Raw genomic sequence first — 18,065 nt, forward strand, 5'->3', positions numbered from 1 at the left:
GTTGAGACAGCTCACCTTGATCTTCTGCCGCAAAAGTCTGACCCCCAAGTCAGTGGGTGGATGTGGAGGGGGGCTGTTCGGGGACCCTGCCATAGCCCCTGACTCAACGGTCTGACCCACTTGGCTACGGAAGAGGGCTGGCTCAAGGACGCAGGGGATAAGACATTACTGTCTCACTCCTAATGCGAGTGCGCACAGCAGATGGCATCTGAGCAGCACTGGACACTGGCTCTAAAAGTATTTCGATCGTATTGTGTCAGTGGTCACGGTCAGCCGATGGGCGATCGAAGGGCCAGCCTTTTCTAACGCTTCGCTCCTAGGGGGAAGAAAGTATCACTGCTTCCATAAATATGGTTATGCTGGTCACCTGAGGGAAACGCCTTATACTGCCTTCACACTCCTATCACAGAGGACAGTACGAATTTATCCCCAGACTGCCTCGTAATGCGATTACTTGCAGTACGGGGATTCCTTATTCCTCGTTAGACCGCTCCTATCTTGCATTCCTGACATAGTTGAACCTTCAGGAACTGAGTTCCAGTCAATATAACCTGCGAGATCATTGCAGCATAGCCACAGCTTTAGGTCGTGCTTACAAAAAGTTGTATCTGGCGAGGGTGCCCACTCTCTCCGTTTTTTGTTCAACCTCATCTTCGATGAAAAAGGGGTCGAATGGTGATATTCCAAACCATCGCCGTTCAGCTGGTTGTTGGTACAAAACGTCTCAGTTTGGAGTATGCAAACAACGTCGTCCTCATCTTTGATGACGAAGGCCAAGGACAAGCGCCATTCGATAACGTGGCCACCATAATGCCATCCTTCAGCATGTACATTGCATCTACAAAGTACAAAGTCATGCTCCAAACGTGCCTTTTTCAATTCAATAATTTCTTGCAGAATTTTACATATATCAGTGGTTTTATTATATCTGATAGACGTGTCTGATAAGGTTAGTGCGCAGACCCCAAGAGCCTGAATCACACTTGCTAATTTGTCGTGCGTACTAGACTACAGTCAGGCCCGTATGATTGCGAGGTATGGTTTTTGTAGAAAGATGATGTGAGGCGTCTTCAACTTTTTAATCACTGAAATCGAAGAAGCGTTGCCGATCTCAACGAAACAGTAATGAAGCAATTCGGAAACGGGTGTTCAGTTGTGTAGCAGGTACATCGGCTGCGAAGGACGTCTAAAACCAACTGCGGCTGTTCTGTCATGTGTTATGTATACCGAATCATCTTCTTGCCGAGATAAGTGCTGTCTTGCTTGTCTCGTTCAGAATGGTGTGGACTGCAGAGTGGATGTGTGATATACCAAGAGTGTATGAGATTACAAAGAGTTTGGATGTTGGTGTAGCCTGCCTTCCAGGATGGTATCCAGATGACCCCCTTTGTGCTTGCCTGGAAACGGTAATCGATTTTATTAGCAGTAAGTTCCTTTCCAGATTATCTGATTGGGCGTTTGCAGGTGTAGGCACCTCAGAATGTTGGCGGTAGACTAGCACCTCGTCCCTCCTTTTTTCACTTTAAAGCCCTACAATTAAACAGATCTTGTGGTTGTGCGAAGCATAATTATCAACACTGACTTTGCTGTCTTCGAAGATAATTATGATGATGTACACTACCACTTCTGGGATGGGTCGTGACTGTGAACAGGAAGATTGTTATATGCGATAATCTTGAATGGCAAGTACATCTTTAGGAGCCCGACCGCGCAATTAACAGATGGAGTAGCTTGTATCCCTTTCTCTGGCATTAGTATCGCTCTCGCTACCTGTCCGGAGGTCAGCCGTCCTTAATAACCGAACAACACATTATTTGGACGGGTGTGTCACGTGCAGGACACGGACCAAACGAAGGCGTGCCTTGATTGACCAGAATACCAGTCAATCTGGTTCGAGCACCTTTGACTCGACGCTTCTCGCTCCCTCACGGTAGATTCTAGCATGACCTTGTGGGACACTCTGCGATTACCCTATAAATACAGTTGTAATAATTTTCCTTTGTCTCCATAAAGGGCTGTGCAAAGCTACCCTGCCTTTTGATATACCATATTGGGCGGAGCAGGAAGCCAAGGGACCGATACAGAGTTGCACGATCGTGCATCTAGTCACAACACTACCGATTGAATGTGTGATATGGTATCTATGGACGGTATCTATGCCCTTTTGAGCCTGTACCCTCAAACCCTCGAATGTGAAGCATATTCCAGACAATAGAGTCCCTTGGAGTTTCCGCTACTTCAGCTGTGGACACCCATAGGTTCATGTCCAGAATCTCACCAAGTACAGGAAAGTAAAGGTTTGGTCGGGACATCTGTGATCTAAAGCAGCATTCAAGCTAATCAGAAATCGAAGATATCCATTCAAACAGGAGAGTTGATTCTTACGACACGGTTACCCCCTTTGGACCGACCACTAAAGCATTCTTACATTGAAAATACATGCGTTGAAATTTGTAGGATAGATATTAAATGCGTTGTGCATTAAACAACGGGTTTATTTCCCCTAGCTACCTGTCCTATGTAAGTAAAGTCGGTCGTTGGTTTTCTGAAGTTGACCTGTTCCACTCGGCCATCCACGACTATTTAGGTTTGGTTCCAATGTTTCTATTATTTTAATCGAGATATAGTTCTAAAGTGGAACCAGTCTGTGCTGATTAGCCGAGAATCAGAGATTGGTTTCAATTACAGGATGAAATCTCCATTAGAAGTCTCAAGTCTCCCCACACTACCAAAATTGCTATCTTTACCGTTATTATTATTATACTCGCAGGATGAGTTCCACTCGGATGCATTCATTCTCACTGAAGAGCGCCGTGGGGCTTCATTGGAAAATCTGCGCGACAGTCTACTTCAGTATTCCAATATTTTAAAGTCAAGTTTGGTGGAACTGATCAACCAGGATTATGCGGACTTTGTCAACCTGTCCAGCAATCTAGTCGGTCTGGATAAAGCGATAGACAACATTGCCATGCCGTTGCAGGAATTCCAAGCCTCGGTTTTGGTGAGTTTCTGAAGCACCGCGAAGCCTTGCTTTTTCATCCTAAACTGATGAAATGCGTGCGAAAATCTACTTTTTAAGCCCTTCGTGTTCAATATCCAACCCCCGGTTTGTTTCAGTTCTCTGACCATTTTTTCGTGTTTTGTCATCCTAGTATGTGTCTAACTAGGGACGTGAATCAGGGTGGGGTATGTTGTCGCAACGATCTGTGATAAAATGGGCCGGTCACTGAAAATCCGCTCAACCAGTTTGTACCAACCCAAATTCCGGGTGTACAACGCTACGTACCTGGCATATCATCCCGTACAAAGTATGAGTAATCTCAGAAATGGAGAAGTTCCACAGGTCGAGTGAGCGTTCCTTCTGAAAAGTTATCACTCGTGGAAACGGCCAACGTAAGATTACTTACAGTGAACTGTGTTTTAAGGATAATGGTACTGTGTCCTAAGTATGTGAGATGGCTCAAGTGGTTGGAGCGCGAATTTACTGACCGGAAGGTTCATGGTTCGAACCCGACCTCTGCCTCTCGACTTCCTTTGTCTAGGCTTGGGCAACCTGGAAGTATCCCGTGTCTAGGCTTGGGCAACCTGCCAGTATCCCAGCCGTCGTGCTTCCTTCGGGTGGCATGTCAGCTAGGCACCGAAAGGGTGTTACAACTGAACGAGTCCTAAGTGTGCGTTAATCAAAGTCCTGAAGAGCCACTCCAGGCCGAAGTGTATAGTACTGGGCTTCTAGCGGGTATGTCACGGGTTGGAATCCCCCGTGTGCGCTACTGGTGATTCTTACCAAGAGTAAAATAGCTTCACAGCACATATAAGTCAATATTTCATGGAGATCCAAATCGCAGTTATCTGTATGTCAGCATCCGTTCTCCATCAGCCTTAATAACTTAGCTCAACGTTTCATCGCTGAACTGCAACAAACCACCTTGTCGAAACATCTGCATCGTGCACCGTTCAAATCAGAAGATGAAACTCTGATGACCAGTTGGACAAACCCATTGAAGAACGTGACGAATGATGATCGGGTACCGCAACGGTGAATTTGACAGTGATTCGACTCTCCAAAAACGATGGATCTGTGTCGTTCGAATGCCACTATGGCACTAGTGTGTTGCTTGTAGGATCGAACATCGTGGTTGGTTTTACTGTGCACAAATTTACCTATCATCCGGAGAAGCGGATTCAACTTCGTCATCAATGTGCTGCGTGGATCCGTAGCCTGTCGATCATGGTTAAGATGTTGAGATGCCCAATAACGTATGATATGCTGCTTGCTTGTGAACGTGACACAGCCGATCGTTTTTACTGCTCCTAATCCTCTTTTTTGCAGGTCTTGGTGCTCTTGCAGTATTCCAAATCGCATACATCCCTTAATTTCACCGCTGTTCTCAATTTCATGCTACATCGGCTGTGAGGTGTTGTCAGCATCTAAATTGCCTCACTACTGGACTGTAGCGCATTGATACATCTGATTCCGACGTCGCGGAGCCTCTTAGGTCTGAAGACCTCCAGAATTTCCGACCATTTGAGCTTTCTTGTATTAACTAACCTTTGCTTGTCACTTGTTCAGCGTGGTTTTAATGCATGTTACCAAAGTAATGCATGGTGAGCCTTAATATGTAATCACAGAACCGTTATATATACTATAACGAATGAAAACTGCAAACGGTACCATTAGCGGAGAGACTGATGGACACTGGTGTGCCTGAGTGACATTTGTTTTATCATTCGGGCATTAGCATGTTCGATATTAATGTCCTACATTCTTCTGACTTGCAAAATATGTTCTATTTGAACGAACTTAGTCATACACTCAACAGTGGCCTAGTTAGGTGCACAGGCTAATGCTTTTCCAGAAAGAATTTATTTGCGTCTATATACCACGGAAAGGATGAGACGACAGACTGGTTAGAGCGCGAGTTTACTGACTGGAATGTCCGTGGTTCGAACACGACCTCTGCATCTCGACTTCCCCTGTCTAGGCTTGAGCAACCTTGCAGTATCTCACCCCTCGTGCTTCCTTCAGATGGCATGGCAGCTAGGCACCAGAAGTTTGCTACTGCTGGACGATACATCACGGAAGAATATCCAAACGCTCATTACATGTAGAGTGATTATATTGTGTACGTCGGCTACGTGGTGATTTTTTCTCGAGGTGCTCTTAGCTCTCCTATTTCGTAGAAAATGATTGCGCAACCTAATCTTACCCAATCGTAGACCGAACGTCGCAAATTATAGTTACTCTCAGTTTTGTATACTAGCCCAAGCATTCACTAACAAAGTCGTCACATGACTTCTTGCTTTGTTCACTTTGCACAAGGTTATTCCCGTCTACTTAGCACTACAGTCACGTGAACTCCCAAGCTTTTGAAGCTCTCTTCATAAGGCACGGGGTGTTGCGAGTCTTACCTATACGCCACCTAGAGCATCCATGATTTTCGCTTTTCATTGTATTATTTAGGTCCAATTCCCCTGTGACTCATCTTTGTGATTACTTACTGTGCTACAGCTTACATTCGTCTCGTTCTTTGAACACGTGTAACGGCACTGCTGCTTGCGGTCGGAGTTGCTCAGCATATAGTTCCTATTGCATCATCCCGTTCTCTACATCCATAACCATTTTTGTACACAATTCACCTGCGATCTCTGCCGATTGGTCTAGTACGGTGGTATATGAGTCCCGGCTTTTACTGCCCGTCTTGTCACTCGCTATATGTTTCCTCGGATCTTGTCTACTTTATTTTAAAGTTCACAGACTATTCGTTTTTCTTCGAAGAACTGGATTTATCCGTAACTGACCGCATCTTGGCTGGAGGGTGTTCCATCTTATGCTACCTTTTCAATTTTATGTCTCTCCTCTGTCATGCAACAACAAAGTTCGTTTAATTTTACCTGAATTAATGAGGTCAAAAAAGAGCAAACCGTGGATAAGGACATTATCTGGTGCTACTCTATCGTAAGCATTTTGTCCTCCCTCAAACGCTCAGATGGACACTGAAAAGATGACAGCGGGAACATCACTGACATTAATTAACCGCCGTTTCTTACGAATGCACGGGAGGTCACCTATATCCCATCCTGGAAGCCGGATAGCACCAGCAACACCCAAACCTTTCTTACCCCCCTTTACACCCTTCTGCTAAGTCACGCGTTGTCTACTTCGCATTCTGAAAGCAATACGGGAAACAGCACTCATCTCGCCAGACGATGATTCGGTTTACGTAACACAACCGATCATATCATATGTACACGCGACGTACCTTTGGTTTGCCTACTTAATCCATTTATTATTGGTGTGGAGCGGAATATCTTCACAGTTTCTTGGGATGGTCACTACCCAGAAGACCTAGGTCCTTGTAACTCCTCTGTGGAACACCAAATACTGATGAATCCTTTCTAGCAATCCCTTCATCTTACGTGTGACAAACCGTCGCGCGTGATGGCCACCGAGCTTCCACCAAATACGTATTCAACCATGGCGTAAAATCTTACAAAAGCTTCTCAGGTTTCTTCCTGTCTGTGCTATAACTGCACACAATCTGTTTCTATTTGTTTTTATATGATTCTACAGGCTGTGATTGCTGAGCTGGATGCAGTGGAACAAGAGCTGACTGTGAAGCTTCAGGAACGTCAAAAGTTGCGCGACAAAAAGGTAATAAATTAATCTCGAATGTTCTGTGATTGTCGTACTCGTTAACCCAAAGTACTTTCCATGTAATTGTTCTGGAAGAATATTCATGCTGTTGTACTTTCATGGATACTTTCCTTAATTCGATATGTTCCCTTGATTGTTTACCATTATCGAACTGCTTCCTACAAGCCACCTCATGACACATTCGTCCACAATAAGACTGGCATTTTGTTGTCGAATCGCTTCTTCATACTTTCCTGTCCAAATTACGAATGATATGTGAATTCTTGCCTATGCGACGTTTTTGCTGATCTGACGCAGCCCGTCCAACATTCGCAACTCGCGTGGATATGTGTTGTTCATCGTTGTGCGACTGATGAACTGCAACTTGGACTTACGGACACGGATGATAGTGAAATATCGGTTTGACCAATGTGCTCCTCTTAAGTACAAGTCCATGAACCTATAACCCAACCAAACCAGCGAAACTGTATTGGAACAAAGTTGAATTCATTACATCTCACTACGCATAAGGTCGCTAAAGATCCTTCGATGGTCTTATAAGTAGCTAGCTATATTGAAAGACTACACTTCCGTATCTAAAATACTGGCACCTGAGACGATATCAAAAACCGAAGATTCAGCTGAGTCCCTTGTCAACGCGCAATTGCAAATCAGTGTATTTCGCTAACGACAAATCTACCTGTTTCTCGCCGCACAGTCATGTCAGAAGTTGAGTTATTACAAAAAGAGAGGTGTCAAGGAAATTCTGTACATTGAACCTAAAGTTCGGGTCGCTTACCTAGGTGCTAACTTTGCTCTAGGTGTGCGCTTCAGTGACGTGTCGGAGGTGTTCGATCTTGTAAATATAAATGATTCAATCACACGGTAAGTTATTGGTCGTCGACAGATTCGCCCAGAGCAATTTCATGCTCCCAATTATCGAATTGTTCAACTGGGACCAAAATGCTTAGAGCTTCCATTAAATTTACATACCCTTTTCTTAGTAGTCCACTGGACAGTTGTCCATCTTATCATTGAGAGAAGAACGACAAATATCCAGACGTTGTGTGAACCAGTCACAAATGATACTGCATCTGTGGACTCTTAAGTATTGACGTTTTCGTGTGTTATAGCTTTTCGAGATAGAGGATAGAAGAAATATTTCACTTCAAAACTCTTGCGGATAACTGAAGACGGTTTTGCCTGCCAGTTGTCAGGAGAATTTTTGGTGGTAAATAACTTCTGGACAGCAGAAATTCTGTGTAACATTGTGCTATTCGTGATTGCTGACAGGAAAAGGGCCAGTTATCGTTTCCTCCCTGTTAGGAGCTGTTTAATGAAGCATAATATTTTGGCACTTTCTGTATCGTGGTCTGGAAAAATAGTATATGTAAATGTAAAATGTGCGACTTTCTGGGGTGATTTTCCCGGAATTGTATTGAAGTTTTGATCGTCTTCATCCTATTTTGTCCACCTCAGCACGTTCATTTCTATCCTTAATCATGCGTTGGAGTTGATTTTCTACGATATCTTTATTGTTTGTCTTAACTTCTTTACAGGACTTGTTAAACAGTTTGAATACTATGGGTGAATGTGTCACTCGACTCGAACGTTGGCTCACCGCGCAAGCTACAGATAGCTTCGCGAACGAGAAACGAACTTGTCCGAATCATGGTAAACAAGGGGATGCTTTGGACGCCGAACTTTCAGAAGATAATTCCTTTGACTGGCCGACTGAATTCACCGCGGATTTCTCGTAAGCGATTCTCCAGTTTTCTTTGACAGGTAGCATCCATCCCCTATCTATCCCAGTCATCATTTCGTTTTCCTTATCTCCCCAGTTTTAGCCAAACGAACCCACGGTCACTCGGTCAGTTCAGATAGATAAAATGCTGTTGGTGTTGTACATCGGCGTTAACCTGGATGTCTGACTTGTCGCCTCGGGAGGGATATGTTATAAGTGACTTTGCCAGCCAATGATCCCACCAGTTCCGAATTCTTGTCAAGGTTCTATCTACCTTCGACATCAGCTAGAGAAATCACCTTGGTTTTTTCTAATTGGAGGCCCGCATTTATACATCCCCTCGTGAATGTCATTTATAGTGTCAGTGTACGTACACTGTCGTGTATAGTACATGTGGTCTCGTGTTTAACGCATGTCACACCGTACTCCGCCATGAACAATGAGAGTTGATTCTGTTAAGACTGGTTTATGTTCTGCTGCGAAGTAAGAGGATCCCATTGCGCAAGCGCTGGTAACCATCGCAAGGAAACATGTTAAGAGATTCGATGAGGCTCGCATTGATAAACGAAACCAGATAACACTACCTCGAGACAGACAATTTGTCTTTATGGTATTGAGTCCCTTTCACAGTGGACAGTTTCCAAGGTGCATTGATGAGGTAACTCATCGTTGAGTCGCATGCTACTAGTTGAAGTGCTTATATTCATGGTGTACTGGCTTGTACGTACCTGGGCAACATGGCAGTCTCTCTTCCCTCACTCACTCTTCGGGTCGTATGATAAACGAGTGGCGAACTGTCGGAATTGACTACCTCCAATTTCGCCCAAACCATCACATCATCAGCCCACCAAATATCATGTCCTTGGCACTTGCGTGCTTGAATACCTATTACCTTGAAGATTGAGGTAAATCGTACAATCATCAGGAAACTTTGTTTTGAGAATGCTAACAATTCATACGGAATTTTGGCAATCTTAGCGTGTAGAAATCAAATGTCAGATGGACTTAAACTCTTCCATCACTCCAGAGTGCAAGGTATTTTTATGTTTTACTGAAGTCGCAACAGTCGGTCATGCGCTGCCCTGAGTTTTCGTTTTCCAGTTAACAACACTATACTTTCCTGCCTCATTTGATCCTAGTGGCTTGACCTGACATCATATGATTCTGAATAGACCGGAAACGCAATCATCAGGTCACATCTGACGTCCAAATGCAGCGTGAACTTCATCATTTATACTGATATTGCTCTAATGGAGACAAAAGAACCTAGTAATCTGCCGAACACTAGGGTCGGTAAAACTTCGTTAGCTCGCGGAATAAATTACCCCCGTATACAACACTACTTCGAATGGATTGTGGCTTTCCATCATTACGAAGAGTACTACACTGCAGTGGTTATATCCGCTTCATTGTCACACGCAGTGGTAGCCGGTGCGAAAAGTGCCTGCAGTAATATGGTTATGCACAACCATCCCGCTGTGTCCGTACTGATGACGTTGGTCGACATTCTTTGTCGTGTGATATAATTGTTATTGGTGTGACTCATTCTTGTTAACTAAGAAGGGTACTATCTGGACTCCCACGCCTAAAAAAGGGGCGATTGGGGCTCTTCGAAAGCGTTCGTTTCACGCGCCTAACCACGGGGTATTAGTGATTGACCTGAAATCACCAGAAACGTTCAAATTTACTAGCACAAGTCCTCATGCATGTTGCGCTCACAAATCAGAAGAACAAGAAGTGCGATCGTCTAATTCACTCCCGACCGGTGAACCCCAAGAGGGCATCTATTTCTGTTTTATGTCGAGTACTGAATAAATCTGTGGATCAACAGACTGACCCCTTGATACATGGTTGTTTTCCATTACATTTGTCCATAATCATAGTGTCCAACTCCACTCAGTCTTCTTTGTTTCTCCAAATTTCATCCATGTGTTTGCCTGTAGCTGGTGAACAGTAACTTCGGTCGGTTTAACACTGATAGCAACGTGAGATGCTGCTGCAAATTTCAGGACTGGTGTATCAAACAAATTGCATCTGTCAGTATTGTGGTCCGCTCGTTCGTAGGCAATCCTCCCATGTTATTGGTGTGGTGTGTGGATGAACCTGTAGCTCATCCTGTTATTCTTACAGCGTTGACTTTTCCCTACATGGGACAGCAGACTTATGAATGCTTGTCAGTCAGCTGCACAGCTGTGGTATTATGGATTTTGGCTTTCATTAGTTGCATAGTTATTGGTGGTTCTCCCTATAGAAGTTCCGAGTGTCAAGAATCGGTAGTAAGCAAATAAACGAAACTTTCTTTCCCTCGTCCTTCACGGACTGATGGAAAATATTTCTCCTAACATAAAATCTATCTAGTGGCCAGTTAGTAGTTGCCATAAAAACAACTTTTAGCACATTAGAGTCGTTCATTCTCGGATGCTGGTTTTATTGAATAGCTAGTCAATTTTGGCTGTCAGGCATCCTGTTCTGTGACTACTGACCTCTTGAAGTATACTAGCAGTAGTTCGGTATCCTCCATTCCCGCCTACCCTCTCCTTTCAGTCTACAAGAGGATCCGGGGCAACGCATTGAGAGGGTCGCTACAGAATACATCAAGCTCCAATTTTTCGCCAGAAAGTGTCATGACCATCCGATCGTTCAGTGCATGAAACCGGTAATTATTTTGTTCGCCCAAATCCCCTCTTATATGAACGATTTCCCTTTCGGAATCTTAGCGTATTGTCAGAATCACTAAAACGTCTTCAATTGTACGCAAACGTAGCTGACTTCATTCGAATTCGGCAGCTGCGCTGCTCAACTGAGGTCGGGATCTTTCGAAATTGCTGAATCTTAGCACCGCACTGACGGGAAATTACAGTAGGTGAACTGGCCCGAATGAGATTGGACTATGTACAGGAGGTATGTTTTGATCAAGAGCCAATGTCAAGGCCGATGATACTGTAGCCACCCAGTCACCCAACATACTTGACTGTTCAGCTCCCAGTCGCTCATTGGATCACGAAGCTTGTCTTTTTTTATACTCAGACCACGTCACATTAAGCTGACACATCGGACACCGCTCGTCTAGCGAGCGTAGCAACAACTCATGTGCTGACATACCCACGTACACGCAAACGGACCTGCATATAAGGAAACCGAACGCAGTCAACACACAGACTCGCGCGCGTGCGGGGAGCAGGAAGTCGGCCACTCTCCACAGTCCACGGACAATTATGGAACACGTGTAGCAGTCGTACTGCGGAGAGAACACGCTCCCGCCGTCCGGACTTTCATCAAGGAACTCTCACAGACGATAGTTTCCTTTTTTGATTTGCTCCCGTTTCGCATTGCATTTATTTTTATACGTGTTCCAACCATACTAAAAACTTTTATTAGTGCATGTACCTTCTGATTTGTATTATGGCTATCACCAGTGCACTAATAATGCCAATGACTTGAACACATGTACCAGCACACAGTTCACAGAATACGTCCTTCTCTCTCTCTCTCTCTCTCTCCTAACTTCATGCTACCTCTTACTCCCCTTTTCGAAGTCTGTAGTTTGTCTCATTGAGATACACTGACATGGTTTGTTTTTGTACCATATTTCTTTTTATTAACGATCCTTTAATTTGATATCAGTGGTTTCGGATGCGAAACATGGACTGATTTACCATATTCCGTTTCTAGTCAGCGTCATCCGATACGCCTGTGATTGAGGTCGCATTCCTTTGCGCAAAGCAAACATGTAAACACTGAGTCCTGTGTGCCAACTATCATGTTCACTCGTTCTTGTCTTTTGCGCACACACAGACTTCTTTGCATTTCATGCGGTTAACGCACTGCACGAGACTTGTGGACGGTAGACTATCCAATGGTGCACATCTGTGTTACTCCCGATTTTGCGCTTGTACTTCATGTTACAGTGTGGTAAATAGCTGTACGGTCACTCGGCATCGTAGAACCACTAGTGTAACGATGGGTACTGCTGATGATGCATGCGAGCAGTCTATTGTTGGTGCCCAAGCTCCGCCCCCCGCATCTGATGGAAAGTGAAGTTCATTATGGAACCTGTGGAACTGCTCTGCGGTGTCCGTTTACTACTGTGCACCAATCAATGAATATCCGGAAAGTTCAAGAGGATGTATGGGAATGTTCAGATTTTAAAGACGATATGCAGGTGAGGTGTTTACCTTCCTGACTGACTTCTAACTGCCAATAAATAATTTCGCAGCGAACGTCCTTCCTCCTTTGGTTTGGTGCCATTGCCAGGATATGGATGAAGCTCCTGTGGCCATAACCTTTTAGGGATGGGGATGTATAGACCGTCCTGGAGGACTTCAAGGATGTTGCGGAGGCGGCTAGACTGGAGACCGACCGGCGGCACTGAAGACCCCGTTTAGGGATCGTCTGGACTCTGGACAGAGACATCACGTCTAAACCGATCACATACCCCTTGAATGGGTCAGAACCAGCAGAGATCCCCACGAAACGCTCGCGCGCTGGGCACTCCGGTTACGAGAGCATGACTTCACTATCCGGCACGTGCCAGGGAAGAACAACCTGGCTGATTGTCTCTCAAGATTTAGAGGCTAGAGACGAGACCCCAAAGATTACCATTACCGCCAATAGCCTCATCGTTAAACTGCATCACGGAAGATTGGTGCAGAATCCAGCGGCCTTGTTGGACGCAAGGAGTATCTAGAACAGGAAGTGTGACAAAGAATCGGAGACGTTCCAGTCACTGCGATAGGCTGACTTTTAATGAAGCTGGCGTGATGTGCAGGAACACCACTGATTCCGAAGCTGTGCTACCCGTGATACCTCACGTCTTCAGACGGATGCTGATCATCGAATGCCACGAAATGACACACACAGGGCGCACCAATAAGTACGATTTACTTCGGCAGAGGGCCTACTGGCCAGAGATGGGAAGTGAGATAATGGATTATGTTGTGGCCTGTAAACGGTGCCCACTGGTTATGGTCCGTTGACGTCATGGGCCTTTTCCGGTGACAGCCAGCGGAAGTCAGTATATCGTAATAGCGACAGAACACCCGTCGTGGTGGGTTGAGGTGGCAGGCGTATCAAATTAACGGGCGACGATCTATGCAGTGGTAATCCATCATGTAGCCAACCATAGGGCATCAAAAATGATCCTAATGGACCATGGGTCGTGCTTTGAGTGTTCAAGAAGCTGGGCATTAAATGGCCAAGGATGGCACCCTACCATCCGCAAACAAATTACCTAACCGAGCGCAATAATCGAACGATTAAGGAGTAGCTGAACCTGACTAGGAATCGAACCTGCCAATGATGTTGTTAGCACATCGTGCGTCGATCCAGTCAACTGCAGGATAGTCCTCATTCCTGTTGGTGTACGTTCGACACCCATGCCCTCCAACTGATCAGAAAATTGTCACAGCCGACAACACACCTGTCTCCGGAGGAGCTAAGAGAAGGAGGGTGAAGAGCTCGAGAAGGCATGGATATGTTTGTTGAGTTTGGTAATTGGCTTGCAACATTGTGCCTACATACGAGAAGAAACCGAGGAGATGTTTTCACTCCAGCGATCAAATTACAGGCAACCGGTACACTGTCACCTGTTTTCAAAATCACGTGGTTAGTTTTAAAGACATTTGTTTTCCAGTAGACGTGCACACGGCTAAGCAAAACTGTTTAATCAGTTGAAAGCTCCAAGTTTCCGCCTTTCACTAGATGCAGATTCAAACCTGGCTGTCATTTTTCATTTTCATTTTTATGACAATCTCTTTTGAAACATGGAGGATTGAGATAGAGTTTCATTCTCCAATCTTAACATCCTAATGTTCACGCTTTTTTACTTTGGTCTATGGATGTTTGTCAGCCGAAATTCCTTGCAGTGATTGAAAACAGTGCTATTTTTATTTCTGTCAGATTTAGGTCCTAGATTTAACCCACAGTGAAATTTCTATACGTATCTAATACTGGCAGTCTAAAGGATTTTCTTCGTTGATCTCGACGACATTGCAGCGAATCCAGTGGATCACATCTGTTCTGCAAGAGCAATTGGAGTCACGTCTCAAAGCCGCCCTAGATGTGGCCCAACTCACAAGCAGTTCAAGCGAACAGGTCGTCGTGTCCAAACATGCGGGCGCATTGCTCCGTCAGGCGCTTTCCACCTATCTGATGATTGACAAGCTGTCCGATTTTGTACAGCTTTATCGTCAGTATTCTGTACGCCCGAAGTTATCTAAGGTTTGTGTTGATATCCTACTAATTTGTTTGTTTTTGCATCTTTGCAATTGCTCATGTACTCCAATATCGCCTTCTCCCATTTTCCGACTCCAAACCCGTAGCTTTTTGTGCTGTATATATTTCGGACACTTGATGACAACAGCCTCATTTTTATTAAATACTCTTATTCAGAGGATAAATGCAGTATTCTCATCCAAGAATTAGTGCACCAATATGCTATAGCCTGTTCGATGGAAATGTGTTTAATACGTTCCCTCTCCCAAAGGAAACGAGCCCTCAACACTAAACAAAATCGCGCTCCCTCCGTTTCTCTCTCTCTCTCTCTATCGCTTGGGGCTCACATCTTTGACTCCATTTTATGCTGTTTTTTCCTGTAAACAGAACTAGAGACCTACTGGTAGGACAGAAAGTCTACTGAATTGTTCTACTGATTATCCGGGAGTGAGACTGAACATTGTTACCGTGCACATCGAGTGGTAGTAAAATCAAGTGTCTTTATCATCAGTTGGTTGCTTTATTTTAAAATGACGTCTCACTCGAGGTTTGACAAGAAGCAAAACACTTAGAGAATGAACAGATGTAAAGTAGAGAATGCGTGCATCCCATGCTTTTACTTGATTGGTTATTACAGGCATTTTTAGCTTTCTTAGTCTATGGGATAATCTGGTTTACCGTTAATATCTGCGATGCTCGCCCCTTCCTTGGGCAAGGCTGTTTCACTCTAGCATTAGATACACTTCCATATATTCTTCGGTCCACTGTGTATAATAAAGGTGATAAAGACACCAGGGAAATATTACGCTGTTTGGGTCAGAAGTACGTCTAATACTGATTAGCTGAGTTTTTTCATCGTAAAATGGTTGTATCCCACCAAACAAAATGTTTATCGCGGAACATAAGATAGATTTAGAAAATGTTGAAGTTTTGGGGCGGGTGCTATGACTCATGCCACAGAGAGTAGTGGCTCAGGTGGTAGAAACTGCCTACCTTTGGGTACCTGGCTAAAGGAATATTCATTCTTTGACACCATTTTTTGTATACGTTAAAATGGCTGATGCAACCTGGTGGAATCAAACGCAATATCACTCATACCTGCTGGAAAATCCCACTCGTCACAGGCCGCTGGGGTTGCACATTGTCATCGGTACCTATGGGAAGCATTAAGAGACCGATGAACACTGCGATGGTCGTACTTGTTGTCGCCCACTACGTTAAAGCTGTACTGTCACTGTATTGTTGATCGATATTTTATCGTCTACCATACGTGTGTATCCGCTAGCATCGATTGACCCACGTGACACCCTATCAGACGCCTGCTTGTTTGCATATACTTCGTTTGGTCATTTGTTTGTGCATCTGCACACCGCGACTGTCATAATTAGTACACAAACACAGTGTCGTAATTAAGCGCATGTGTAGCAGAGATTTTCAAAATCCGACAACGGTTTTCGTGTATGCCTGTTTAATGGTCGGTGCTATGAAAACTGCAGTTTGTCTAGCAAGGTGTGGCTGATCAAAATTCACCAATTATTCTTTTTCGGAACTCCTCAGGTATGGGTATCTGGAATGACGGTTCAGCTGAACCTTCAAAGAATGCCATCCTAAACACGACATATTTTTTAAACATAGCTTGCATCTCTCGCTCACATCAATTTACTATTCGAATATGGGTTTGCTTCTCCTGTCCAGATATTTACTCCCCGTCCCGAGCTCCTTACACGGGGATCGGACACCAATAAAGCCGTGGCCACTCTGGACGGTATGTACACTGAGGCTCTAAAGGTCTTGTCACATCAACTTGATATTCTGCATCAACTCAGCTTCCACCGGTCCTCGGAGAGGTGAGCACTCCATTTTGTTCACAATACTATGGTCCCAGTACCCTGCTTATGGTAACTTTCAATTGTGCGTTTATCTGTAATAAATGCAAACCCTGGCAGTAACGTAAATAAAACCGGTGCCCTGGTCTCATCAATATTATATCGTGGATCAATGCACGTAGACATGACACAAGCAGACTTTTCGTATTTTGATTATCGGTGTCTCCAAAGTGCTGCCCAACCTTGTTAGGAACATCGGATTAGGAGTGCCTAAGGGCGTCATGTGGTTTTCGGCAGTTAAGATTGATGGATATTCTGAGTATCTCAGGGTGGTTCTCAGGCCTTCCCGCTGGTCGCCCCCATGACGTTCTATGCCAATGCCATCAACCCCTTTGCAAGGGTTGTATTCCTTATTAGAGCTTCCTCTGAAGAGGGGACATGACAGCACTCTTCGTCACGGATGATTCGGTGCGCGAAAAAATATCATACTCGGCTGGGCTTAGCACCATCGTCTTGGTGCGACAGCAGTAACTATGGTATGACTTCTGTCACACTTGGGTCTAGTAAGCTTTGGTAACGATGCCACCAGAGCGTGGTGTATTCTTGGCTAGCGACCGGATCCCCTAAAAATGCCGCATGAACCCAATGACGGTACTACTACCAGATACTGTTGTACTCGAAGTTTGCTACATGCTGCAACGACGCCAGATATCCTTGAGACTGGCTAGTCCTTTTCCAGTAGAAAGTTGTCATAGATTATGTGTGAGTATTGCTCTCTTTCCAAACGATGTGTTTGGGATTATTTTGCGGTTTTCAAAAATCAGACTGAGTTCTCCAAGCTTGAAAAGATGGACTTTGTTGCCATATTCGTGCTGAGTGTATTGAAGGTTTTTCTCAACTGAATATAATTTTGAAAGCTTAAAAAGTAAAGGATTGTTTTAGCGCGGTTCAGGGAATGCTTTTGATGACTGAGGTGTCTTTAATGCATCGTAAACTAAGCTGGCTGTTGTTGGCTAGTTTCCTCTCCAACGATACCCAGTTCGACCACAAGGGTCATCAAGTGTTATCGAGACCTACTGTTGGAAACCATTCGTCATAATCCAGTCTGTCCGGAAAGTCGGCACCGACTGAAAGCGCGGGCATAATTTTCTTGACTGTTGGTTTGCTCGCTGAGCGTTTCGTCACCAGTCAGGATGACATCATCAATGAGTTGTGATGAGCACCCATGCGTCCCATAATCTCAACACTTCATCAGGCCTTTTTCGGGTGTTCATCTTCTTAAAAATCCCAACAGTCCCTCTTAACTCTGACATCTTTGTACACTAGAACCATTTAGTCTTGTGACAACTGAAACTAGTTTTGAGCCCAACCGGATTTACCTCATACTGGACCACTTTTACGCTGTACACTATCATAATATGCTGCCCCCACTTATCCATGTGCTAGATATGCACATGATGCAGTGTTCATACTATGAGAATATTATGGAGAATGTTTAGAGGAACCTGGACGCTGTCTTTGACCGGTCTTCTATAATTCATTGTGAGCTGAAAGGTACGGTCACGATCTGGTTTATGTCCTTGATTCCAGTCTCTTCCAGTTATTTAAGCGAATGCCTCCCCCCTAGAATAACCCAGTGACCTTCTCT

The 18,065-nt window shown here is 44.5% G+C and overlaps 1 protein-coding gene across 1 annotated transcript in view; it reads left to right on the forward strand.

Annotated features, from left to right (window-relative positions):
- The window catches only part of T265_11373 (hypothetical protein), a gene marked incomplete at both ends in the record, with an annotated part of 58,306 nt that overhangs the window by 19,244 nt on the left and 20,997 nt on the right, over positions 1 to 18,065 (forward strand). Inside the window, 6 exons of the mRNA XM_009178011.1 lie at positions 2,771 to 3,001; positions 6,572 to 6,652; positions 8,194 to 8,390; positions 10,923 to 11,034; positions 14,373 to 14,597; positions 16,227 to 16,438. Of these exons, the coding sequence (XP_009176275.1) occupies positions 2,771 to 3,001; positions 6,572 to 6,652; positions 8,194 to 8,390; positions 10,923 to 11,034; positions 14,373 to 14,597; positions 16,227 to 16,438 (1,058 nt within the window). The remainder of the gene's footprint in view (positions 1 to 2,770; positions 3,002 to 6,571; positions 6,653 to 8,193; positions 8,391 to 10,922; positions 11,035 to 14,372; positions 14,598 to 16,226; positions 16,439 to 18,065) is intronic.

The sequence above is a fragment of the Opisthorchis viverrini genome (assembly GCF_000715545.1).
Source record: "Opisthorchis viverrini unplaced genomic scaffold opera_v5_493, whole genome shotgun sequence".
NCBI classification, from domain to species: domain Eukaryota; kingdom Metazoa; phylum Platyhelminthes; class Trematoda; order Opisthorchiida; family Opisthorchiidae; genus Opisthorchis; species Opisthorchis viverrini.